The sequence below is a fragment of the Rhipicephalus microplus genome, chromosome 6 (assembly GCF_043290135.1).
Source record: "Rhipicephalus microplus isolate Deutch F79 chromosome 6, USDA_Rmic, whole genome shotgun sequence".
Lineage (NCBI taxonomy): Eukaryota > Metazoa > Arthropoda > Arachnida > Ixodida > Ixodidae > Rhipicephalus > Rhipicephalus microplus.
Genome location: NC_134705.1, coordinates 59,658,030 through 59,685,184, shown reverse-complemented (window position 1 = coordinate 59,685,184; position 27,155 = coordinate 59,658,030). Strand labels below are relative to the sequence as shown.

Genomic DNA, 27,155 nt, shown 5'->3' with positions numbered 1-27,155 from the left:
GCGGCGACTTTTACATGTATACAACACCTTCATTCAACCCTCTGTATCTGAATTGGCGCTATTTTAAGGATTGTATTGCGCCTAAAATATTTTGATGATTTTTTTGTAAGCACTTATTCTTTCATCTGGGCGCAATAAAATACTGTGCGCTATCGAATACGCTTCTGATTTAAGAGAGTAAAGTTTGGTGGCCCAACAAATAGGCGAAATAATTAAGGCAAACCTTATTATTATTAATTTACAGACACGGACAATCCAGAAGATTCACACAAAGTGTTCGTAATATTTCTTAAGCTTCTGAAGTTTTTTTTTTTCTGCTGAGTCAGTGCATTTGTTGTGTTATGCATGTTCATGGATCGGTGTGTTTGATAGTCGTTCTCAAGCATTTCAGCTTGCAATGAAGCTAACACACATTAAAAACATTTAACGAGGCGATTTATCACAGGCTTTCTGCTCCACGTGCGTCTTATTCAATAGCTGCAAAACAGGAAAAGTATTGAGGTGTACACAGGCATCTAAATTCAGCTGAAAAGCAGCAGCACATATTTCTAGAAAAATGCATTAGGTGAAGGTACTGAAGAGACTGATGCATGATCATACTATTGTCAACAAGTTATCGGAGCAACAGTAACAAATACTACGTTGTATACGTAAAAGATGCATGACACCACGCACTAGCCCTGCTTCCCTGATATAAACAAAAGAACGGCACGTATTACAATTAGCCCGAGGTGCTGTGCGCAAATAGAGAAATGTTCACCGACCCTGTATGAATAACGGCTGTTCTGAAAATACATTGCCACACGGCAATTATTGCTTAATTTTGGTGTGTATGCGGCACGAACAGCGGAACCTCAAAGGTGGCTGGTTGAGCCGTGAAGCTGCGTCTACTTAATTTCGTCGTTATTTTCAGACAAGCTGATTGCGTCTAGGCGAATGTGCTCGTCAAAAACGCAAAATCTATGCAATTCCTAGCACTATCTCGCGACGATACGTGATTGCCGGGGTGAGCGCCAGCGCCGCTAAGCCACAAGTGTTCTAGGTCAAGGCGTGCGCTAACAGTTTAGAAGTGTACATGACACCATTTTGCAGAAAAACCTTAACGTGCTTAAAGGTGGTGCCTTTAAAACAACTCAAAATCAAGTAGTATAGACACACTCATATCTTCGCATCACGGAGATTGATTGACATATGGGCTGTAACGTCTCAAAACCACTATAGGATTATGAAAGACGCCGTAGTGGAGGGCTCCGGAAATTTCGACCACCTGGCGTTCTTTAACGTACCCCCCCCAATCAGAGTACGGGCCTAACACATCTCCGCCTCCATCGGAAATGCAACCGCCGCAGCCGGGATTCAAACCCGCGACCTACGGACAGCAGCCGAGTACCTTAGCCACTATACCACCGTGGCGGGGCCGCATCTCAAAGAGAACGATAATGAAAACACTGGAACATTCGGAATATTGTGAATATCGACAACAGCTTGGCCTATAGCACTGTGCCATTGTGAGAGCTTGCAGGTGTACACCACGCAAATATTCACTGAACGAAGCACGTCACATCACCCCACAGCACTTCACAGACACAGAAAAAAATTGGCAGATCACTCTAACAGTGAGAATGGATGATATGACAAGTACGAATGAGCAAAGTCGATATGTCACTTTAAAATCTGCACAACGTTACGAGGTGGAGGTAAATGATGCCGTACATGACTTCATGATTATCATGTTTGGATGTTTCGTTCACCTTCGTCATCTATTCACGTCACGTGATGCCAAATTTAGTATATGTGGAGTTAGCGAAACGGCCGTGAGCACGCTATGAGCGTGGTATTTTGTCATGTTCTTACATCACACGCGTGTGAGGATTATTATGTTTGCACCAGTCATATAATTCGTCATCCATTGACGTCAGGTAACACTAAATTATTATATGTCGAGCTAGCAAAACGGCCGCGAGCGCATTATGAGCGTGGTATGTAGTCACGTTGTTGCATGGCATGCATTTCATGACTATCATGTTTGCACCAGTCACATACCTTCGTCATCCATTCACGTATTGTATTACCAAATTTGGTATATGTAACGCTAGCGAAACAGCCGCAAGCGCATCATGAGCGTGGCATGTAGTCATGTTTTTACATGACACGCATGTCATAATTTTCATGTTAGGGTCTGTCGCTTGTGTTCGCCATGCAATCATGCCATACCATACCAATTTTGCAACATGTCGTATGAACGAAACCACCACAAGAGCTGCAGGACCATGAAATCTATATCATGACATTCATCAGATGCATGTCATGATTTTCATGTTATGACTAGTCAAATATGTTCTTCATACAGTCATGTTATGTCATACCAAGTTTGGTATTGATCCCATTATCGAAACGGCCGGGAGAGCTAGAAGTCATAGGAGGCTAGATAGATAAATAGATAGATAGATAGATAGATAGATAGATAAATAGATAGATAGATAGATAGATAGATAGATAGATAGATAGATAAATAGATAGATAGATAGATAGATAGATAGATAGATAGATAGATAGATAGATAGATAGATAGATAGATAGATAGATAGATAGATAGATAGATAGATAGATAGATAGATAGATAGATAGATAGATAGATAGATAGATAGATAGATAGATAGATAGATAGATAGATAGATAGATAGATAGATAGATAGATAGATAGATAGATAGATACGCTCAAAGTCACTGAAGTTCGCTAAGAAATGCTTTGCATTAAAAACACGTTCATTTTCACGCAGTCACATAAGAAACACCAGCCCTGCACGACAGGCTTCACTATGCGAACGGGCTTTTTCAGGCTTAGCAATCCTGCTATCTCGAACCGCGGGCGCAGGCATGCGCACCTCGGCAGGAGACGAGTGTCAAAACTGAGTGACGTCAGAGGCCACGGCCGGAGTAGTGAGCAGGCCTGAATTATTTTTCTCGGTGGCATTGGTCGAGGCCGGTGCTGGAAGAACTGTTTGGAGCGAACCCTGGTGTAGCGTTTACTCGAGTAAACGTTTGTTTTAAAGGCAGACGCGGGAGTTGGGACGCGTTGAAGACGCTTGCGCTCAGCTTCCTCGGTTCGCATCTCGTCAGTGTTACTCGCGCACCGTCTGCATTCTCGAACGCCATTGTTGTTCTTGACTCGCGGCCTTGTCGGTGTCGCTGGTCTTCCAGTGCCGATATTTGCGTTCTACTTCCCTGGCTCGTGCCTCGTCGGCGTTCCAGGTGCGACGTCCCCATTCGCGAACGCGATCAGCTTCGCTAACTCTCGCAATGCCAGCGACAGCCGGGAAATGTACACGCACATTATCGGGAAGCATACCGCGACAGCGTCCCGCCAGTCGGCGCGATCGCGCGGCAAGCAGCGGCATGCTGTCCACATTGTCGGTGCCACGAGATATGCAACACGGCAAGGCTCCAGATGTCCGGCAAAAATACTCGGAGGCTATTTCGCACGTTCATTAATTCAAAGTAGACCCGCACGGAAAGTCAGAAACACTTGCAAGGGCGATCCATGGCTTTCAAGATAATGCAACCTAGCTGGCGCGCAAATTAATGGACCAATATTTGTGCTCTACTCAGTACCCGCGTGCATCGGCATACTCCTACGCGGGTGCAAACGTGGAACTGGACCGCCCATTGGAGCTTTTCGAACTTTGGAATGGCCTGGCAAAAATGAAACATGACACAACTCCAGGTCGGGACAGAAATACTATGAAAATTTTAGCTAACCTTACCGACCCGGCTTATGAATCCCTATTAGATTATTCAAATTCAATTCGGTCAGGGCAAGCGCCACTCCCCATGCAGTGGAAGACTGCCCTAGTCACATTTATACCGAAACTTGTAAAGGCTTGTTAGCGTGTGCATTCAACGCTAAACTAGATGATGGCCGCAAATATTCACCACATAGACATTAAACGCAATTTCGGGCGCTAAAAGTAATAAACGCACGACAAACTGGAATAAGAAGGTTAATTAAATTTATTTTCGAAAAAAACTTGATTAGAACTTGCATTATTCAGAAACAATAACACCAAACACACACGCACAATCGCTCAACATAGCACCGCACTCTGTTCGCTCACTTTTCCTACAGTCTTGTCGCCCGCTCTCCTCGCATTTCAGTCTCCGTTTCCCACGCTTTTCGGACTCCTTCGGCCACAAGTTGGTGGCGCGCGCACACACACGCTCGAGGCCACAAAACGCACTCGGAAACCACTCATATGCATACACGAAATGGTTCTTTAAAGATAGATGGTACGAAGCCCCCTCTCTAAGGGGCGACGAGAAAAACTGTTACAGATGTAAAAAAACAGGTAAGAAGAAAACAACACTGAATGGGTGTCGCGTAGAGGCCGTGACCACAGACAACCTTCACCCCATTTCTCTCACACCATGTACGGGTAAACTGATGGAGACGATGGTGTGGGATTGTTTGTCTGGTTTCATAGAAAATCAACAAAATTTCGCAGATTTGATTCTCGGGTTTTGCCCGTACAGATTGGCGCAAGACATTCTGCTTCAACTCAATCGGGATATCCTACAACCTGTCGAATGCCCTCACAAATACCAGGTTGTACTCGCCTTGGACTTGAAGGCGGCGTTTGACAATGTAATCCATGAGGTATTGAACACACCTTTCACAAAGCGGCTCTGGCTTGAGAGCATTCGAATACATTTGGTAGTTTTAACCAACAGACAATCCTACATTCATATACAGAACAAGGAACATGGGCCTTTCCCTTTAGAAACTAAAAGTACACCACAAGGTACAGTGCTGACTCCTTTATCAATCAATTTGACCATACCCGCTGGCACAGTTCGCTGATGTTTCCGGTATATGATATGCGTTGTATGCTGATAACGTCACCATATGGGCCACGCAGAGTGCATTCGGAGATATTAAGGTGAACCTACAGCAAGCTGCGAGTGTGGCCTTCAGGGCTCGCCATACAAATCGGATTTCGTGCGCCTACTCTCCGCACCCAAGTAGACGGCCCAAATTGAACTCTCACTGGTTAAGGTGAGAGTTCAAAATTGAACTCTCACCTGAACAAAAAGAAGTCCGTGTGCTGGGGATTTTCATTATTCAAAACAGATGATCACACATGACATTGGCCAAACTCCAGAAAGTCGGCGATCAGGTGAGCCGCACGGTCCGCCGAGTCTAATAAACGCGGGGGGCTACGGTGCAGATATACCTTGCGGCTGGCACATGCATTTGTAACCAGCAAAATCTTTTATTCTACCCCATACCTTCACCTGCGGAAGCAAGACGAGGATGTACTTGAAGTATTCCTTCGCAAAATTGTAAAGCGAGTATTTGACTTCCCCGTGAACACCTCTAACCAGCACCTTCTAGGCCTGGGCAAAACGAATACATTTCGGGAGCTTCGAGAGGCCCACCTCACAAATCAGTACACTAGATTTTCACAGATAGTAGCGGGGTGCCACCTATCAGCCAACCTACACATTCAACACATTCACATCGCGGAAGATCGCGTTCAACTTCCATTCTAGTGAAGATGCGCCCTCCAAATGTGCCCTCTTCCAAACAATTTAACAAAAGAAGACCACAATGGCCGGCGCTTGGCGCGGGCGCAAGCCCTGGCTAGCTATTACGGATCAATACCCGGCGTGTTATACGTAACGCCTCCTGCCCACACTATGGGGGCATGTACACGGCCGCATTCGTGCACGAGAACCAAACAGTTACTGAGCTCACGTTTCGAGCATGGGTCATAATCCACGCGGAGGAAGTCGCCATTGCATCGGCCGTTTGTCACCCCAGATCGCAAGCCATCATCTCCGGCTCTCGAGGGGCCTGCGAAACATCGTGAACGACTGTGTCGCGAACCTGGCCTACCACTTATTGCAATGTTTGGAATGTCAGGGAATCCCTGTGCCTCACCGTATAGTCTCGGTGCCTGCTCATATGGGACTCGAAAGGAATGAGGCAGCCGACGCCGCCACCCACGTGCTCTGTCATCCGGCATTTCCACTCGCCTCCCCCGATCAGGACGACCTTGCATTCAATCGGGTGTATCATTTCCGCGAAATTGTGGGCTATTACCAATTCTACGACAGCCTTTATCCAGGCCCATGCAAGGGCCTAAGTAAAGCAGAGGAGCGGCTTTTACTCCGATTCTTTACGAGCACTATGCTGTGCCCGGGAGCCTTCAAACATTTTGATTCCGCCTTTTTAGTCAGCTGCTCACACTGTGGGAAGAAGTCTTCGGACATCTAGCACATTGTGGTGGGCCTGCCCGTGCAATCCTGCTGTACCCTCTATCCCAAACCTTACCCAGGAGGAGTGGGAGCAACCGTGCTTGGCTGCTCTAACCTTCAGGCCAAAAAGACCTTGGTTCGACGAGCCCAGGCAGCATTCGACGCCAATGGGGTCCAGGACTAGTAATCCCCACTTACTCGTTGTTGGTGCCGTGTTCTCACGAGCCGGTCGCTGCACACCTTCCTTATTTTTCTTGTTGAATAAGTGTTCTACCGCCACCACCACCGCGAGATTTCCCAGGCGTGTGCACCCATCGGCTGCAGGTTTCTTCTCTCCGGCAGATGGAGAGGTGGCGCGAGTGAAATGGTGATTACGTGAGGAGTGAGCTCGAGCGTTGCTAGTGGTAGAGAGGAGGAAGCGAGAGAGAGCTGACATGCGGCGAGTGCGCGGCAGTCGAGAGAGAGAGAGAAGTCACCGCGCACTGATAGGAGGGCGTGAGCTACTTGGCTCCACTCCAGCACCTGCGGCGTAGGGAGTGGTGCGGGTGGAAGGACAGCATTACAAAAACTAGTCAAACAGCTCCTTCGTATCCAAAAATGCGAGGCTGGTCAGGGGAACATGGGGCACTCCTTAACTCCGGCAGCTTCAATTACACGGCACTTGCGAACACTAGTGAACATGAACGGAGAGATTGTGCTCTGCCTCCATGAGGTATGCTACCTATGCTGACAACACCTTGTAACATGCGCGATAATGATCCGCTTTAAAGAATTAACGCTGGAGTTAAGGAGACGGTGTCGAAGAAAGTGTTGTGTGACAGTCGCCTGTGCCGGTTGGGAGCAAACAGTTGGTGTTGTCTGTAAGCGAAAAAATCCTAACGGATGGACAGTTAAGTCTGGGTATGAACTCGAATCAGATCGAGGCCTCCTGCATGGTACGCAGCTGCTCTAACATAGAGTAAACCAAGCGCTTAAATGGGCTTCGAAAAAAGGCCCTGTAGCGCTGTCATGCATTGTGAGGAGTAATAACTGTCGTCCAGTTCCCCGTCCTTCTGTGTCTGTCATTCACGCGCTGTTTTGAAGGGGCCTTGAAACACTGTTTTAGGTAACCATGGAATGAATTCACTAAAAGCGTGCATTGCCTTACAAACTATACGTGTGAAAATTTTTAAGAATCTCTCGAGTACGAGCGGGGTTACAAAGAATTGTCACACGCTGCAACCGTGTTTTCTCTTCTCTTGTCATGGCGAAAGCGCTGGACGCTAAGCAGGGAGAGATGGCAGGGGAAATATTATGCGTCTTGCACGTCTCGCGATCTTGAGCACTTTTCTTTCTTCAAATACGCCCCTTTTTTCGTGTGATCACGCCTGCACGCCTGGACAAGTTGCGGCCTCCGCAGCGATCCCTGTAGAGATCGAGCGCGCCATGTTCAAATCAGTCAACGGCTCATAGATGGCCGTGTACGCGTTATTGTTGAGCGTATTTCGCGTTTCTCTAAAGAAGGGAAAGCAGTTTTTAGCTGACTTTGATCATTTATTGTGAATTCCCGGCCGCGTGCAGCGCGATATTATTTGGCTCGCGTGTTCTCGGAAGCCTCTACTACGAATCGGCAGCGTTTTCTGACCATGCTCAAAATGTGTTGCAGGGCCCCTTTAAGTATGCGTTTTTTGAAACTTACCAACTTTATTAACTTACTATAATGTGAATCTAGGTAACACCGCTAAAGATGGCCAGGGATGATGTCATGTGCTTGATGAAATACTTACTGTTCGCCAATGCCGCCGCAGCAAGCGTGCTGGAGAGCAAAAGAAAAGATGTGGGACTTGTATCACTGTGACATGCTATTCGGCCTGGGAAACTTGAGGGAAAACAAAGGAGCCTGGCTCACGCTTCGAGACGATGACCAAAGGCGAAACACACGCACATTGAATTTCACACACACTGAATTTCACATTGAAGCTCGTGTACAGGAGGCGTCGCAGAAGTCTTCAATAAATTTGTGTGTGTTTCCCATCAAGCAAATATTTGCATTAGCTCTATTTCCGGAAAGGGCGCGCCGTCACACAATGCCATGGCCTCTTATAAGAGCAACATCAGCAGGAAACGGCGAAATGTTATTCTAGTCATGAATGACCACATTCTCCTAGAAGGATGGTAAAGAGAAGTTCTCCACTATATCCAAAAATGAACCATCATGAACGATTATTTCGTGTAAACAGCACCAGGACAGCACGTTGCAAGTTTCTGTGACTTATCAAAATCTATGATGGGGCCGTGGATGACGCCTCACTAAGTCCTAGTGGTCGGTGGCGTTACATGTGTTTTAAATTCTACGCGTTATACAAATTCAGGAGTAGCTTTTTTCTACCAACTGCTTTTTTTGATGTTGTGGCCACCAATCAGAGTTGGTCGTTTCATTGTATAACAGCAACCATCTTGCAGTATTGTGTTCCTTACCGCTAAAGAATTAGCGAAATAGCTTCCTATTGTCGGTCGCCAGTTATAAATATTTCGTTTTCTCTCACAGTACGTCGAAGTGTCTGCGAAAGCTGAAGCAAGGGATAGGTTCCACGCCAAGGTGATCATGCTGCTGGTCATGCCAGCGATCGCCACCTTCCTGGTCCTGCTGGCGGCTCTTATCTACGTGGTCAGCCGAGAAAAGCCCCGACTGCTCGTGGACACCTGCAGGAACGACGCCTGTGCCGCCTTTGGTGAAGAGCTCCACGCTGCCATCAACTGGTCAGTCAACCCGTGCGAAGACTTTCACGCCTTCGTGTGCGGCGGTTGGGATGATCCTCGGCGTCAAACGGCGACCGCAGCACGAATGGTAGCCGCCGCCTTGGATCAGGCGATCGAGGAAGTTAAAGCAGACCTCGCAAGGCAAGGCAGCTCGCCACAGCACAGCAGCAAGGCCGCGCAGTTTTTCGAGAGCTGCGTCATCGCTGACACGCAGAAGCATCAGAACCTGGAAGAGTTCGCAGATTTTAGGCAATCCCTTGGTCTCGTATGGCCCGAGCGCAATCCAAGCGACGACACCCACCCACTCGACATTATGGTTAACCTGGCGATTAACTGGGAAATGAACTTTTTCTTTGACCTCGGTGTCGTTGCCATGCGCCAGTCCACTTCCCTGCTTGTCTCCCGAGGTCGCATGGATGACGTTTGGGAGGAGAAGCTGCGCAGTGTGATGACGATCGAAGCGTACGAGAAATACATGAGCGATTACTACGGTGTTCTCAGCGTCAACAGTTCGCAAATTGATGTGACACCAGCCGAACTCCTCGATATAGAAAAAACCATCATCAACTCGAAGTATGAGTTCTTTTACGGCCCCTCTCATCAAGACTGGTTCCAAGTGAGTGGCTTAGATGAAAAAACACCATCGGTACCAGCGGGCTTGTGGCTCACTCTTCTAAGGAAGTACGACCAGCTGTACAACTGGACGGGCGATGACACTGTGATTGTCGAGGACGTCAAGATTCTGGAGAACGTCAACTACCTCCTGAAAGCTCTCGGCAACTACAAGCTACTCATCGGAATGTCGTGGATGTTCATCCAGACACACCTCTGGGCTGTTTATGGGTCACCTTCACTCCGATTTCGTGGCACGGAGCAACACGTGATTAAGATGAAAGAACGCGGCTGCATGGAATACGTTGGATCTCCTTTCGGGCTACTCGGCTGGGCCAAGAGACTGACGGACAGCTACCGCAACGACAAGGACGAAGAGCACGTCACCAGCTTGCTGTATCGAATAAATCAGCACACGAAGCACCTTGTTAACATGCTCAGCTGGATGGATTCTAAGAGCAAGGCGATGATAATCTCGAAGCTGGACAAGATGTCCCGCATCGTCTTGCCGAATGACAGCTTCTTCGACCAAAGAAAAAGGCAAGAAATGTACGGCGTGTTTCCCCATATGACCGGAAGCACCTTCATGACTAACCTGGTACATGCGTCCAAAGTTTACCAGAGTCTGCGCACCAACAAACGCTTCGCGGACGTGTACAGCATTCGCATGGTTCCGCGATACGGTCGCGAGCTTTATCTGTACTTACCGAACTTCATGGCGATCGCGTTAGTCAGCCTGAGCCCACCAATGTATTACAGTCGTGCAACGCTAGCAATGAGATACGGTGGCATAGGCTCCTTTGTAGCTCGAGAGATGGTCAAGACGTTTGATGAAATTGGTGTTACGGTGGATGATATGGGAAAGCGCGAACCTTGGCTTGGTGATGAGGCGGTCGCAGCGTACCAAAACAAAGCTAACTGCGATGTTCACGCAGGCGTCAACAGCGCCGCGTGGCGTCCAATTCGTGCGTTGCCTGTCATTCCCGCACTGGAGATTGCTTTCGAGGCCTTCACGGCAGCCGTGGCGGTCGACTCTCGAGCCCTGGTAGACTTCAAGGTCCTTCATCTGGAAGCGTTCACTGACTTGCAGATCTTCTTTCTGGCTTACTGCTACTCACTGTGCTCTAAGAGGCCACACACCTTGCGTGAGGACTGCAACGTTCCCGCCATGAACTCGCCCATTTTTGCTGAAGTATTCCACTGCCCCGTGCATTCACCCATGAACCCGCCCAAGAAGTGCACGTTTTTTGACAAGTAAGCGCTCACAGCGCAGTCACTTTGTTAATATACCAGCAGCTTTATTGGGGCTCTATGCATATCGCACAGACTTTTAATGTCAACCACATATTTATTTATTTATTTAACATGTACCTAATGTGCTCTTTTTGGATCTTACGATAAAAGGGCATTTATAGAGAAAAAAAACAGTGAGTACAAATACAGCTGAACCAGTTGAATGCAACTTAACAATGCCACTGATAACTAAGACATTGATTACAAAGACGATGTCACCAATTAAATCCACATCAATGTAAACGGTTTTAAATGATGCTAGGTGTAGTGAGAGTGTAGTTGCTCTCGGAACACCTTGCTGGTCACTGAAACTATCACATCAGGAAGATAATTTCACAAGAAGATAGCCTGTGGCAAATCGGATAGGTCAAATGTACGTGTTCTGCTAAAAAACGCTTAAAGCTGCGCTGACTTCCCGTGCGTGCTCATCTGCGATCCGGTGTGTGCAGAGGGAAGGGAGACAGACTTGTGAAACAAAGCAAGGAGGGCTATCTTACGGCGGATTTTTAATGGCTGTAACTTGATATCGTGTTGCATTTGAGAAATAGTGCTATGACGTTGGTAGTTGTGAGTGATGAAGTGAGCTGCTGTGTTTTGAATGACTTCGATCATCTGTGTTAGAGATGATGAAGGAACGAAACCGTTGAGGCATATTCAAGCAGTGCACGTACAAATGTTAAGTAAGCTAGTTCGTGGATACTCGATGTGGAGTAATGAAGATTTCAACGCATGTAACATAGTGTTTTGGATGCTATGGAAGAAATGAAAGTTATGTGGGCGAATCATGAAAGCTTAGAGTCAATAATAATTCCTAGAAATCTGTATGAGGTGGTTTGAGGTACTTCGCTATTGTTAATTTTGTGTGGAAAAGTTGAAATCAAGTTGTTTTCGATTGTGCATTTTGTAGTATTGAAACTCGTTAACCACTCAGTACAGCAACAGCTAACGATGTGCATGTCATCTTGAAGGGCGTAATGATCAGTGGAAGATGTTATAGATGAATAATGACGCAGTTATGTGCGAAAAGACGTATGAAGGATGAAATGTTTGTTCGTTGATTTATAATGAAATTAAGGAGGAGTAGGGGGTCAAGCACGCTACCTTGGAGCACTCCTTAACTGACTTCTGTGAGATCCGATTGAAAACCATTTGCAAATATGAGCTGTGCACAAAATGAAAAAAAAAAACAATTCGGAGCCATAATAGCGTTATACAGACTAAGGACAGAGAGTTGGGAAATCGGACAATGATGGGCGACACAATCAAAAACCTTCAAAAAATCTAGAAAAACGCAATATGTCTGTTCGTGTCCAAATAAGTATGCAGGTCTGTTGTTAATTGGAAAATTTCTGTATCGGAAAAGAAACTTTTCATGGTGCCATGTTTTGGGGAGTTAAAAAATTGTTTCAATAAACATGATTGTATATGTGGGAAGCAATGATACGTTTAAAGAATTTACAACTGATTGAGGTTAACGAGGTGGGACGATGGCTGTTCACTTTATCTTTACACCCTGCTTTAAACACAGGAATAACTTCTACAATTTCCAAGTCCATGGGAAGCTGAGCAGCAGACAAGGACTGTCTGAAGATTTTAACTATAATTTTGGAGGACGTGAAAGCCGTATATTCAGTATTTTTTCATTTATATTATCAATACCAAAGAAACAAACACTTTAAGGTTGCTGATTAGTTCGGTTATTCCATCAATGGTAACATGTCCAGGTGTCATGAAAGGATAATCAGGTACCGGAAAATCCGAAATGCTATAAAGATCTGCCCATGTGAACACAGAAGAAAAATACTTGATACACTTGCACACTGATCTTTTGGGAGAGGTAACTGATTTTCGCCCTTCAAAGTTTGGGTTTGTGTTTATTTCCAACACAAAAAGTTGGGGGTTCCCCAGGCAAAAAAGCTGTTGAAAAACAGCTTGAAGGTACCTGGGGGACCGTACAGGCAGCAGCGAATAAAAAGTATAACTAACACGACATGATACAACTTATACAACTTGACAAGATATAATAGCATCGGCACATATCAATGTATATATAAGGAGGTACAACAAAAATGCACAGATACGGCGAAATGAATGTAACAGGGAAATGCATCAGAAATAAAATGCACCCATATAACTAAGATAACCGAACATACCGAAAGTGCAAACGTTTCAACGTATAAAAAATGCAATGCAAGAACAGTGGTGCAGTGACAGTTAATGAGGTTATGCTGTAACGGCTGCACAGTCATTTAATAGGAAGTGTCTTATTTGTTTTTTAAATCTATGGAATGGGATATCAAAATTTATTTGTGAAGATACACAATTTATTAGTGCAGGTATCTGATAAGTGAGGTCCGACCTTCCGTAGTTCGTACGTGTTCTTGGTATTGGTGTCTGTGTAATACGTAGTGGATAACGTCTTGATGTTGCATGTGCCATGTTTCTGTATGTGCAGGAGGAGTTTATAATCGTATAATTTGGCTGCTTTAAGCAAATTATACTTAACAAATAAAGGATGCGCGCGTAAGTCTTTTGGCTCACCAAAATAGTTCTCGAAAAGCCTGAGCACTTTCGTTTGCATTGTTTCCAGTTTGTAGTAATTAGTAGTTGTTGTGGTACCCCAAACAAGTGTGCAATAAGATAGGCGGGGGTAGAAATGCGCGTAATATATCGCCTTTTTTAGATGTAAAGGAATTGAATGGGATAGTTTGAATATTATACCGACGGCTCTGCTTAGCTCTGAAGTGAGTTTATTGATGTATGTATTCCACGACATGCTTTCTTCAAACCATACGCCTAAACATTTCTGACATTTTACGCGCTCTAAGACGGTGCCCTGATACGTTAGCGTAAGCTCTGTGTCACAGGGCTTATTAACGGGCTTAAAGAGGAGGTAATTAGATTTCCCTTTATTTAGGGATAGTTTATTAGCGTGAAGCCAACCATCCAACTAAACAAGATATTCGTTTATCGCTTTCTGAAGCTGAGTAAGTGTGTGCGCTGAAAAAAAGACGTTGGTGTCGTCAGCGTACATTAGTAACTTGGGAGAGTTAGGAATATTAAATAAGTCATTAACGTACAATAGAAATAACAAGGGTCCCAGAATCGACCCCTGGGGCACTCCTTGATCTATCGTGGTTGTAGGGGAGGTAACATCTCCAATTTTGGCACACTGCTTTCTGCAAGAAAGATAATTCTTTAAAATATCTAGGGCGATGCCGAGAATGCCATAGTCATTAAGTTTCAGTAGCAGAATGTCGTGATTAACGCAATTGAACACTTTCCTCAGATCAATGAAAAGACCTACACTGTAGAGTTGGTTTTCAATGTCATGTAGTATTTTATCCTTTACATGTAACAAAGCTAGCTCAGTGCTTTTCTTTTTCAGGAAACCATATTGTGCATCGTTTATGATTTGGTGCTTATTTATGAAGTTAACAAGACGCGTGTTGATTACATTTTCAAATACTTTAGATAACACAGGTAGCACCGAAATGGGGCTGTAATTACTTATATCACCAACAGCACCTCCCGTATGTATCGGGCATATGCGAGCAAGCTTCAGATCTGAGTGGAAAATTCCAGTTTCAAGCATTTTGTTAATAGTGTGTTAATGGTGAAGATATAAGAGCCGCGATGTATTTAATGGGTAAGGCACTTAGCTCATCAATTCCTGCCGAAACATTGTTTCTAATGTTTCCCACTAATTTTCCTACCTCTTGTGGACTTGTAGGGAATAAACTAATTGAGTGTAGTAACCTTTTGCGTTTATGTGTAGTAACATGACAACTTCCAGAACTGAGATTTGTTTGAAGTTCACCCACATTCGTAAAGTATTCATTCATTTCTGTGAGTGCTTCCAATTTTGTTTTGCCATTGGCAAAAGCTGCAATGTTAATACGACGTTCTACTTTCGAGTTGTTTGATAAATTATTTACTTCATTCCACATTTTTCTGGGTTCAATAAGTATAGTAGCAAAAAGCGTTTGATAGTAGCAGGTCTTAGCCTTTTTCAAATCGGCGTTTAACTTATTACGGTATCTTTTCAATTCGCTAAGAAGAGCAGTGTCACGTGTCTGTACAAATGCATGATACATTTTGTTTTTATGTTTTATTCTTTTGTGCAAACATCGACTAACCCAAGGCTTGTGAATTTTTTTCTTCCTGCGGAATGGAGCAAGTGGGAAGTGTCGGTCATAGATAACCTTAAGTGCCTCATTGAAAAGACTGTATGCTTTATCAGGGTCTTTTTCTGCGTAAACGAAGTTCCACTGTGTGGTTTCTAGCGCATGATAAAATTCGTAAAGCTGATCTGTGTTCATTCTACGATAACACGGCTTTTTGCTTGAGTCGCGCCTGTCACTATAAAGCGGCAAAAATGTGAAGATAGGCAGGTGATCGCTTACATCACGTGATAATATACCACTGGTGCAAGTTTGACTGGGGTCGTTTGTGATACTTACGACGAGCAAAGTGGCCTTGTGGGTGGTAAGACGTGTAGGTTGTCTGATGACATCGGAACAGGCAAACGAGTCTAGAATAGCTTTCAGCTGCTCACATGATGCATCCCCACTGAGCATGTCAACATTTACATCACCCATGATAAGGAATGGACTACGCATCACATGGAGTTTGCGCAGAAGCTTTTCTATAAACTCAAAAAAATCAGACTTATACCCAGAGGGAGGTCGGTAAACAGCTGCAACTATTACATTTTGCACACACATTGTAAGACACTCTATATGAGGCGTGATACAGGCCAAGTCGTCGATAACGTCATGAATGAGGGTATCTTTAACATACATACTGATCCCACCACCCCGATTCGAAAAACGAACAATGCCAATATGAACATAACTCGCGAACTGTGGTGGGCTATCTTTCGGAGTCAGCCAAGATTCCGTAAAACCCAAAACATGAAATTTACTCTCAAAAGGGTTGAGGAACAGGCTGATGTCATCCATTTTGTTTCTAATGCTGCGAGCATTTAGATGAAATGCAGCAAACTGTTCAGACAACAGTTTGAAGATGCACAAGATATTATCTCGGTCATAATATTGACAAACTGAAACATTGGCCATCCTGGGGTAATTAAAAACAGCCCAAGTACTTGGAGTTCATTCACTAATGCATCTTATCTGTATCTTCCCGACAACAGATTCCGAGTCTCTCCGATGTCTCCGATTTTCGCGCGAAGATTTTCCCTCCTTGCGTTCAGACGAATCGCCAACCAACTTCCCGTTTATTTGCCACTGCAGCACCAAGCAACTGTTTACCCTAACGGGTTAAGTTTTCATATATAAAGATTGGTGGTGAGCTCTTGAGACCAATTTCTCTAGCCAAGGGCCTCACTTTTCTAGCTTTCATCAGAACGGCATTCCGCTTGTCGCGTCGCACAAATTGTACAACAATGCTCCTAGTTTCTTCCTTAGATATGCCCATCCTATGACAGGTGTCAATATCAGATTCCGTGACCGGTTCCTGGACTGCGGCACACAACTTTTTCACAATCTCAAATGACTCTCCTTCATTTGGCGCACCTTTAATTTCAAGGTTGTTAGCACGGGTATATTGCTCGAGCTCTTCCACTTTTATTAGTACCTGTCGATTTTCCGTCACTAGTTTCTCGTTAGCTTTCCGTGTTATTACTAGTTCCTCGCGCAAAGCCTTAAGTTCTTGCGAGAGCAAATTGACATTGTCACATGTCTCACTACAGTGATCAACGCTCTGTTTGAAACCACGGAGCTCGGCCCGAATTTCTCTTTTAAAATTTTCAAGCGCTTTTTTAATATCCTTCGTCATGTCAAGAAACACGAAACAATAGTTTGGCAGCAGGGCAAAAAGTTAAAACGCTTATAATTCTATCGCAAGTGGAACAACGCTCACCTGCATGAAAAAATAAACAGTATCAAGCGATGTGAAGTCGATGCGCACTGCCGCCAAACTGAAGATCACCCGGTGGATGTTCAGTTTATATGTGCAGGGTCAAGAAGCCACGTGACATGCGCAGGAGTAGTATGCCTTGCTTCCACCACCAACAGCTGATGTGGCCGGCAACCGACGGATCCGATCCTTTTTCCGCTTCTAAGGGCAGTTTCGCTGTGCACACTTCAAACAGGCTGCATGGAAAAATATACAGTATCAAGCGATGTGAAGTCGATGCGCACTGCCACCAAACTGCCAAAGTAATATCTGTAACAGCCGGACCTGGTGATAATTGTAGCCAAAATTTTCTGGGATTGGTTTTTAATGATAAAGGTTGGTCACGTTTAAGGCACTTGGTTTTTGCAGTGATTAATGTGCAATTGTAGCTTTTAAGACATTCTCTATATATTTTCCCAGCACAGGCACTAGCAGCACGCGCCGCGGTCCGATAAAGCCGTTTTTTTTTTCGATTCCTCATGGTTCGCAACTGTTAGTTGAACCATTAGCTACTATTACCATTAGATATGAAGACTTCAGGCACGTATTTGCATATGAATACCCCGCTGTTGTAATCTAATGGCTAAGGTACTCGGCTGCTGACTCGCAAGTCGTGGGATGGAATCGTGGCTGCGGCAGTTGCATTTTAGATAGAGGTGAAAACGCTGAGGCCCGTGTGCTCAGATTGGGTGCACGTTAAAGAACCCCAGATGGTCGAAATTTCCGGATCCCTCCACTACGGCGTCTCTCATAATCGTATGGTGGTTTTTGGGCGTTAGTCCCCACATGTCAATCAATAAATTTGTCTATTGTTAAAGTAATCTTAACAAAACGAAATACGCTGAGTGTGCATTTGACAGCCAAGTTAACACTATTTTCATAGCACTGCGAGGTTCAGGTGGGCGAGGCAACAAGGCAGCAGTTATTGCTTTTACAACATGAAGCACGGTATCTAACCTGGAAGAGCAGCATAGGTAAGTGAGCTGTTTTTGCTGCGGTGCCGTCGCCAAGGAAAGTGGGTCTCGGTGGTTTGCTGCGATGCACATGCCAATAGACACGTCACTGTATTACCCGGGTTGCTTGGCAAGGTTTCTTAGGTCAAACAAACTTGGCTGCACGGGTAGGTCCGCGGCTGCAGGTGTCAGTTGATCTATTGGGCCATTATTTCAAGTATTTGAAGTCGAGACCGAGTTGAAGCAAGGTACGACACAGGAGAGCAGCACCTGGAAGAGCAGCATAGGTAAGTGCCGTACATAAGCAGCCTAGGTAAGTGCCATAGGTAAGCATAGGTAAGTGGCGCTGCGGTGCCGTACCCTGAAAATGTATACGCCCCTGGGAGTCATGCATTTTTTAGGCCTATGGTTTACGAATTTCGAGCGAAAACACTTCTTGTATTTCTTTTGCGTTTGGCACACAATGTACGCTTGCACTGATTGTATGTTGATGTTATTTAATACTTTTGGTTCTGTTGCACAAAGTCATTATGTCCTGAGTTTCGCATCATCAGAATCATTAATATTCTCTATTAATCTTTGCTCTACACATAGGCGTTGCCATAGTTCCCCATAAGAAGGCGAAAAAGTTTCACAGAAGCCACCAGTTATTCAAAGTTATTTACAATTATTTATTGATTTACTCGTATTACTCCTAGTCTTTAGATATACAACTATGACATAAACATGACAATTATTGACGGCATGTTTCACGATTGTTGAAAACAAAAATCTAAAACGAAGCGAATCACTGTAACCTGCCTCTGGTTCCCTGCTTTCCTGAAATACGAACCGGAAGTAAACAGTTTGTGAAAGAATTCTCGAATGTTAACCGCCACCACTGTCGCCAAAAACGTGGTTGGTTATAACTGATGAATAAATAGAAGAGCCCTTCCGTCCCCCTTCTATATGATTAAGGTAGATTAAGGTAGAGTTACTGTATGTGTTACCTTTAGGTAGCAGAGTTGCGCATCTTTTTTCCAACGCCGCCAGCAACCATGCATAGCGGAGAAGCTGGTGCACAGGCCATGCCGGGAAAACATGGCCGCACCGCCGAAAGCGGTCGCCATGCACCTGGAATCTATCAAGTTACCGTCGTGCGCTATGTAGCTCGTTAGCTACCAACTTGAGTTATTATTTGCTTTAGATTGATGTCCTTAAGCTTCGACAGCACTATATTTGCATGCAGTCGGCATCATTCGCGAAAAAATACTGAAATGATCGATGCTGTAGACTTAGCGAAGCACTCCTTAAATCTCGGATGACATCAGTTCGCATGTCTCTCAGTTGTTTCTTATTCTCCATAGTTTGCGCCACTTCACGTGGCGGCAGCGCTGGTGTGTGTTATTCTCCTACGCTACGTCTTTGCACTTTGACTTCCCGCACCGACTACAAAATGCTTTTGTATTGTGCTCTCGTGGCACAGTCCCGACAGCAGCTATTCTTTTTTCGCCGGTGGTTGACTCGCCACGCACGTCGACTGGCGATGGACGACAGTTGCCAGCGAGAACAGATCACGGCTTCGTTGCGTAGCTATGGTTCCCAGACAGGCAAAAAGCAGATATATATGCGTAACTCTGTTCCCGTAGAGCATATATACCCTTTCCACGGAGATGGGGAGCGTAGACTCGAACAAGTGCATTTGAGTTACTCTTCCGTTCAGCCACCGCCGCTTGGTGTGCGGCGATTGTCGCGTTTTGCATGAGCGGCGCGTGGGAGGTGAATGTTTTTCCCTTTTTAATGCGCTAAAGCAGTTGTGCTGCTGAAAATCTAAATATATAAAAAGAACAGGTCGACAGGTTACCACGGGGCTGCGTTTCGCTGCGACAATCATTCAATGCACAAAAAACTGGCAGTCAAGGAATGCGAAGAGCACCTTCCTTCGAAATGGGCTTACTTTGTTCACAGGCCTTTTCCTCCGGCAAATATGTTAATATATGTGGTGTCTGTACTTTATAGCAGACGTACAGAAATCATTGTTTAGGACGTGTGTTTTCTTTTTATTCATATAAAACAGTGGCATCGATGTAGTTATTTCCCGTAAATTTACATGTAGATAGTGCATTGGTTTTACCTTTCTTCTTTTTGTGAGTGTTGATATCAATTTTCACTGCTTGATTTATTGTAATGCCTTTAGTTCTCTTCTTTTTTACCCTGACTGATGTTTTATTGTAATGTACATAATTATTAACGCCATAGCGTTACAGAGCTTGTGTCCCACAAGTCCCGCCGTCAGCGTCGGCGCCGTTGGTTGTTAGCGAAAAATCGTCTGTGCGCCTGTGAACGAAAAAGCAAGTTACAGAGACCACCGCGGGAGGCTGCTACTTGTCCACGCGTGCACTCACAATACCTGGATGGATGGATATGGCTGTACCCTTTAGATCGGGCGGTGGCTAGCGCCACCAAGCCGTAAAACCTAATGAACCAAAAACTATATTTTTTTTCCCTTGAAAAGTGAGTTTGAGGATTCGTAACCTGCAGTGAAGAGTTTAATTTTCACTCGTGTCTTGACTTTAGCCACCAATCAGATAACCTCCTTCTTGTTAAGTCTACCCGCTTAAAGTTTATTTTGCCCTCCCGGTCCCTAAATCCCAGTGCTTTGAAAAACTCTGCGCCATCATCCTGAACTATAGGGTGAAGCCCTTTACAGAACATTATCAAGTGTTCGGCAGTTTCTTCTTCCTCTCCACACGCACTGCATACTGTGTCTACCCCTTCGTATTTGGCCCGATATGTCTTGGTTCGCAGTACTCCCGTCCTGGCCTCAAACAGTAGAGAACTACCCCGAGTATTATCATAGATCCTTTCCTTAGCAATTTCCTGCTTAAAAGTTCGATAGATCTCTAGTGCGGACTTCTTAATCATGCCCATTCTCCACATGTCAGTCTCCGTTTCCTTCACTTTCTTCTTAACCGATATTTCTTTTTGGTTTGGCCACCTGCTGTTTTCTAAGTATTTACCAGTCAACTTCCTGGTTCGCTTCCTCCATTTTGTATCGACATTCTTCATGTACAAGTAGCTGAAAACCTTCCTAGCCCAACGCTCTTCCCCCATTTCTCTCAATCGTTTCTCAAATTTTATCTTGCTGCTAGCTTCCCTGCCCTCAAATGATGTCCATCCCATATCACCTTGTACTCCCTGATTTGGTGTATTTCCGTGAGCTCCTAAAGCAAGCCTACCTATTCCACGTTGCTTAATTTCTAATCTTGCTTGAACTACTGATCTCATGCACAAGACCGCATTGCCGAACGTCAGCCCAGGAACCATGACCCCTTTCCATATTCCTCTCACAACATCATACCTATTGTAATTCCACAGTGCCCTATTTTTCATGACTGCTGCATTCCTGTTACCTTTAGTCGTCACGTATATTTCGTGTTCCCTCAGATACTCGGTCCCATTGCTTATCCATACGCCCAGATATTTGTATTTATCTGTTATATCTAGCGGGACCTCCTGTATTCTAAGCTCACTACCTTCGTTGTCATTGAAAATCATGACTGCTGATTTTTCCTTACTGAATCTAAAATCTAACCTATCTCCCTCATTACCGCAGATGTCCATCAATCTCTGCAAATCTTCCTTGTTGTTGGCCATTAGCACTATATCATCTGCGTACATTAATGCTGGTAGTGCCTGATCAATAAGTTTTCCTTGTTTGACTAAAGAGAGGTTGAAGCCCAGTCCACTTCCCTCTAATTTTGCCTCTAATCCTTGTAGGTACATCATGAATAATAAGGGTGACAGGGGGCACCCCTGCCTGAGCCCCCGTTTTACCTCTGCAGGCTTGGATACCTGTTTTTCCCACTTTATAACTGCCTTGTTACCTTTATAGATACCCTTTAAAAGATTAGTGACTACATGTTCCACGCCTAGTGTGTCCAGTATTCCCCACAATTCCTCTTGAACCACGCTATCGTACGCTCCCTTGATATCCAAAAATGCTAGCCACAGGGGCCTGTGTTCCTTTTCTGCTATTTCGATGCACTGCGTCAGTGAGAACAGATTGTCTTCCAACCTCCTGTGTTTCCGAAACCCATTCTGCAGTTCCCCCAGCACCCCCTCATCCTCTATCCACGCCTGCAGTCTTTCCTTTATAATTTGCATCGCCAGCCTGTAGACCACTGATGTCACTGTTATAGGACGGTAGTTGTTTATGTCAGCTTTTTCCCCCTTTCCTTTATAGATCATGCTCATCCTGCTAAGTTTCCATCCATTGGGAACTTCACCATCGATTATTATTTTGCTCACTGCCTCTCTCAAAGCCTGCTTAGACTTTGGACCTAATGTCTTTATCAGCCTAATTGGAATGCCATCTGGGCCTGTTGATGTACTACTAGGAACCCTTTTCTCAGCCCTTTCCCACTCTTGTTGTGAAAATGGAGCCATTGCACCACTTGATTCGTCCTTGTCTATTGTGGTGCATAAAGTACTTCTTTGTTGAAATTTTTCTGTCACCCTTGTTCTTATATATTCAATAGCTTCGTCCCCTTCTAGCCTAGCACCTTGGGCTGTAGTTATAAAACTCTGCTCTAGGCTCGTCTCATTTCTTAGGGAGTTTAGATGGTTCCAAAATTTCGCAGCTGCTTTTCTATCTTTTTTATGTACTTCTGCCAGCCACTGAGCTCCCTTCCTTCTAATCTTTTCATTGATCAGAAGGGATGCATGCCTTCTACAGCTTAGAAAGGTTGCCCATTTTCTTTCAACATCATCTGTCGGTTCACCCCGCTGCTTAGCATGTCTGTGTTCTCTAGAGGCTTCCTGACGTTTTGCAATGGCTCTCTTAACTTCCTCATCCCACCAACTTTTGGGTTTGTGTCTTCTTTTCCGGGGTGATTTGTCACGCGTCTTAACAAGCTCTAGCTCAAAGAGTCTAATTAGATTCGTGTACGTCCACACTGTCTTGTTATCCTCCGTGATTACTTTCTCAATTTGTTTAGTGGCTACTTCAATTTGCCTTTCTGGATAAAAATTTTCCTGTAGTTGCTCATCTTGTCTCCTTCCCACTTTCACTGCTCTTCCGAAACTTAGCTTGATACGTTTGTGATCGCTACCCAGACTTCTGGAGCCACCTTCATCTATGTGCATTCCCCTGAGCTTATCATACATCCTATGTGACATCAGTGCATAATCTATCGTCGACTGAAGCCTTCCTACCTCCCATGTTATTTGCCCTTCACACTTCTCGGTACTGTTGCAAATGATCAAATCAAGCCTTTCACACATATCCATGATCATTTTGCCTGTCGGGTCGGTATACCCATCTATATCTTCTATGTGCGCATTCATGTCTCCTAGTATAATTATCTCGCACTCTCTTCCTAACTCCTGAATGTCCTTTGATATACACTCTACCATTGCCTGGTTTTCCTCTCTGGCCTTTGCTCCCGTCCACAAGTACACGAAACCAAGGAGTGTCATTTGACCTGCCACTTTCCCTTTTAGCCATAAATGTTCCTTGCACTCCTGCTTGACCCTTTGCCAGTCTGTACTTTTATGAATGAATGCCCCAATACCACCCCCCTTTCTGCTGCCTTCTGTTCTGTTACAATATTCCCACGCGTAGTCCGGATTGTTCGGAGGTTGTTCCATGTCCCTGAGATGTGTTTCTACAAAACCGTATACCATCGGCCTCTCTTCCCTTAGCTGTTCTTCTATCTCTTCCCACTTCAGCCTGTTCCTACCACCCTGCATGTTAATATACCCTATGTCTGAATTGGCTCGGCGCTCGTGGCTACGTCTATTTATGCCCCGGACTCTACCTATCTTAGATATTGGTGCCACTTTAGAATCGTATCTGTCCATACCAGCTGTCGAAGAGTCTCCCTGGTTGTTTTCCTCGTTACTAGCTATCCTGCACCCCGAAGGGCTCGCTTGCCCCCCAAAAAAGCTACTGCGCGTCCTGCAAGTCGCCAACCCACCTCATGACCTAGCCGCCCATCGAAGTGAATTCTGTCTCGTTGAAAACCCCCCCACCTATGCACCTCTCTGTTTATTTCCACCACCTCAAAGCCTTTCTCTCGACTCATCCGCCATATTTCTTGATTTGCGTTGACCACCGCTCTTTGCAGGTTGCTATCACGCACCGGTACCTCCGGTATCGTGCATATAACTACCTGTACCTTAGGAGAAGTGGCGCGCATGTCATCGACGCCTTTCGCCAGTGTGGCTGCTAGTCCTTCTGCATCTTCATTGAGGACATCGTTTAAACCGCCTGAAATTATCACGAGGTTTCGTCTATCAGCTGTCATTTTGAGCTTTGCGCTCGCTTGCCTCATGACTGCTTCCAGCTTGCGTCCTGGGAACGCCCCTACCGCAACCCTCTTGTCACCTCTTACCCTCTCTTTGATGGCTTCTGTGCATCGATTGAAATTTGAGTCCCCGGCTATTATCACATGCTGTGACTTTTCAGCTGGAGCGTTCTGCACCTGGGGGCTACTTGCACCTGTGACGCCGGCTGCTTTGTTCCCTTCCTGCCCCACCACTACCTCGCTGAAGCTGGGCCTTGCGACAGTGTAACCGGCTAAACCTGTTTTTTCCAAGCTTGCTTGCTTTTCCTTCTCCACCGTTCTCGTTGCCGGTTCCTTACTGTTCTCTCGGTAGGTCGCTTCTTTGTTCAGCTTCGCTAGCGCTTCCTCGGCGGACTTCAGTCTTTCTCCCATTGCCCTCGTTTTTTCTTGCTCTGTCGCCACCGCAGTCTCGAGCTCGGCGATTCTCCTCAGCAGTTCACTCTGGGAAACCATCATTTTCTCCATTTTTTCCTCGACCTCACATTGCCTACACTTCGCGCCAGCCTCTTCTCCATCCGCTTCTACGCTTGGGTCCACTTTCAAACCCACTCCACATCCTGAACACTTTACGGTCTTTTTAACCATACCTTTCTGACACCAATTGTCCCTATACTCAATAATTACTAAACTTGAGCACTGCACTTCGAAGAAAAAAAAAGGGAAAGTCTAAGCTCTACTACAACAATTTGGGTGTTCAATGTACGCGCACCTCCCCCACGGGGTGGCAAAAAAAAAAACAAAAAAATTTCAAACACACACACCCGCACTAACTAATAAATACCTGGTGTCTGGCCCCCGAAAAAGCCGTACCATAAAATAAGTACTACGAAGATTTCAACCGCTGCCTTATAATTATAAAGACTAGCTCAAAACATGCAAAAACACTTATCTGCGCAGTCGATCCGGAGCGCTCAAAAAACACGTCCATCCACCTTGACAGCCTGAACTGAACTCTCCTACATTGACCTTTCCAGAAATAGCAGCGCCGCGCCTTCCCCTGGTGGATCGGCACAGGGATATCATGGAAGAGCTGGGCGCCGGTGATCAGAGCCGACGACGCTTTTTGCATCACAGGAGTGATGCAAAAATCATCGCGTGATGAAGTCACCACATGCCATCATAGTGACATCACGGATCACCAGAATGTGTAAGGTCGTCATGACGATCCCATGATCACGTCATGAGACGACATCGTAGCTTTGCGCTGCTTTGTTATCGTGTGATCGGCCCACCAATCACGCAGGCCGAGCAGAACCCAGTGAGGTGCTGAAAGTTGGGAATGCCTCCAGTCATAAATCAGTGCAAAGCTACTTTAGATGCTGAAAACATTTACCGGGGGGGGGGGGGGCGGTAGACCAACAAATTGACTGAACAAAGAGGAACAGACGGCTGTCACCTTCAGGTCACCTTGGGTGAATGCATAAAAAACCCTGCGAGTTTTTTTTTTTTTTGCGCTGTTACGTAGTATTTATTTTACTGTTTACTGCATCGCATCTGCTTTTTATTGACCATAAACCTGGAGGATTCACCTATTTTTGCTTCGCGCATCTGTCTCTCTCTCCTTTTTTTTTCCTGTGTCAAGGCAAAGAGCGCTTGTTGTAACTTCATGTTTATCGATACAAAAGCTACAATCGCCGTCAATTTTCTTCACATTGTCAGCTTATGTAGGCGCTGCTGTGGCCGTCTATACCTTTCCCGCACTGACTGAGGCTTTCACCATGGTTTTTAAAGTCATTCTGGCTATTAACAGCCTTCCTCAGCAACGTTTTCTGGCTTAAACCATCTGTGCCCAAATAGTTAATGCTTATTAGCACCGTACGAATGAATGTTAATACTGCACAATGTTTTTTTCTGAATACGCCTGAGATGAGTTCTTCAGGTGTTTATTCCTTGGCGCTGTTGGCAAAGGTGATAGGAACAGCTGTATGTTTTGGGCAGCTGGGAGAGGTAGATTTCTACAAATGACAAATTCATAAATTAGCATAATCATAAACTGTGATGAAACAAGATATCACGGTAGTTGATATGGTAAAATGTAATATTGTGTGAATTATGCACACTGACGCACAATGCGTTGTATATTTCTTCCAATTGTTAACTAGTCATGACATTCTACGCAGTCAGGTCCGAAATTGTTGAGTTCATTTCCAACTCACAGTCGTAGAAACGAGAACTACGCAGAGGCAGCAAGTTTTACGCTGTTTGAAAGCAAATATTGCATGTGAAATATCCGCTCTATATATGGACGTGCTGGTAGCTGCTTTTTACTACTCTCAACGTCCTAAGTGCAAACTTTCTCACACGCAACATTTGAAACAGGCAATTAGTATTCAATTATGAAAAGCATATTGGGGCTAGAACTCATTTATAAGGGTGGAATTGGACTATCATTCGCGAAGTGCATGGTTTTGCACTGCGTATCGCGCGCAAGCGTATAACGAGTGACAGTCCCCGACATAAAGTACTAATAATGAAGCTGTACGGTCACACTGACAATAAAACAAATGACGAAAGCTTCCGGTACGCGGAAATACGATCAGAGAAGCACGGGGGACTTGCCGCGAAAGCGGAGAAAAATTTTCAATTCAATGGGCCATTTTCGCGGGTACGTCAGCGATTTCCCAAGTCATAATAAGTCAAGGATACTACTGTTTCCTGACTGCATGTAGCTCTTTGTGGCGCCTCTTCTGTGAGTGCAGATTGAAGCAGAGTGATGACGCGCGACATTCCCGCAACAATGCGTTTGCACGCCCGCGCGCTGTGAGAAACGGGCGACGCTGCCACGAGCAGACGACACTCCACCGGAGCTCCGGTTTCCCATAACGCTTTCCAGCCGTGGTAGGGGGCCCGCGCCAATTTTCGGGAAGGTCCATTAAAAAAAAAAGAAGTGCTTAAGATCACGAGGCGTGGTAAATTCCTTGCCCCTGCCACCCCTCCCTGCTTAGCTTCCAGCGTTTTTGTCGGGACGAGAGAATAGATAGTGCAATTGCAGCATGCGACAAACCTTGTAACTCCACTTGGAAGGGACGGATTCTTAAAACTTTTGCGG

General features: G+C 45.2%; 1 protein-coding gene across 1 annotated transcript; it reads left to right on the top strand.

Moving 5' to 3' along the window:
• Positions 1-8,794: 8,794 nt before the first annotated feature.
• Positions 8,795-11,128, top strand: LOC119168674 (neprilysin-1). Its single transcript, XM_037420069.2, has one exon. It carries the CDS (start codon positions 8,843-8,845, stop codon positions 10,865-10,867), a length of 2,025 nt encoding a protein of 674 aa, XP_037275966.2. The 5' UTR covers positions 8,795-8,842; the 3' UTR covers positions 10,868-11,128.
• The last annotated feature ends 16,027 nt before the right edge of the window (positions 11,129-27,155 follow it).

What these genes read in the sequence shown, in the direction of transcription:
- LOC119168674 (XM_037420069.2), top strand. Translation starts at nt 8,843, where the DNA reads ATGCTGCTGGTCATGCCAGCGATCGCCACCTTCCTGGTCCTGCTGGCG.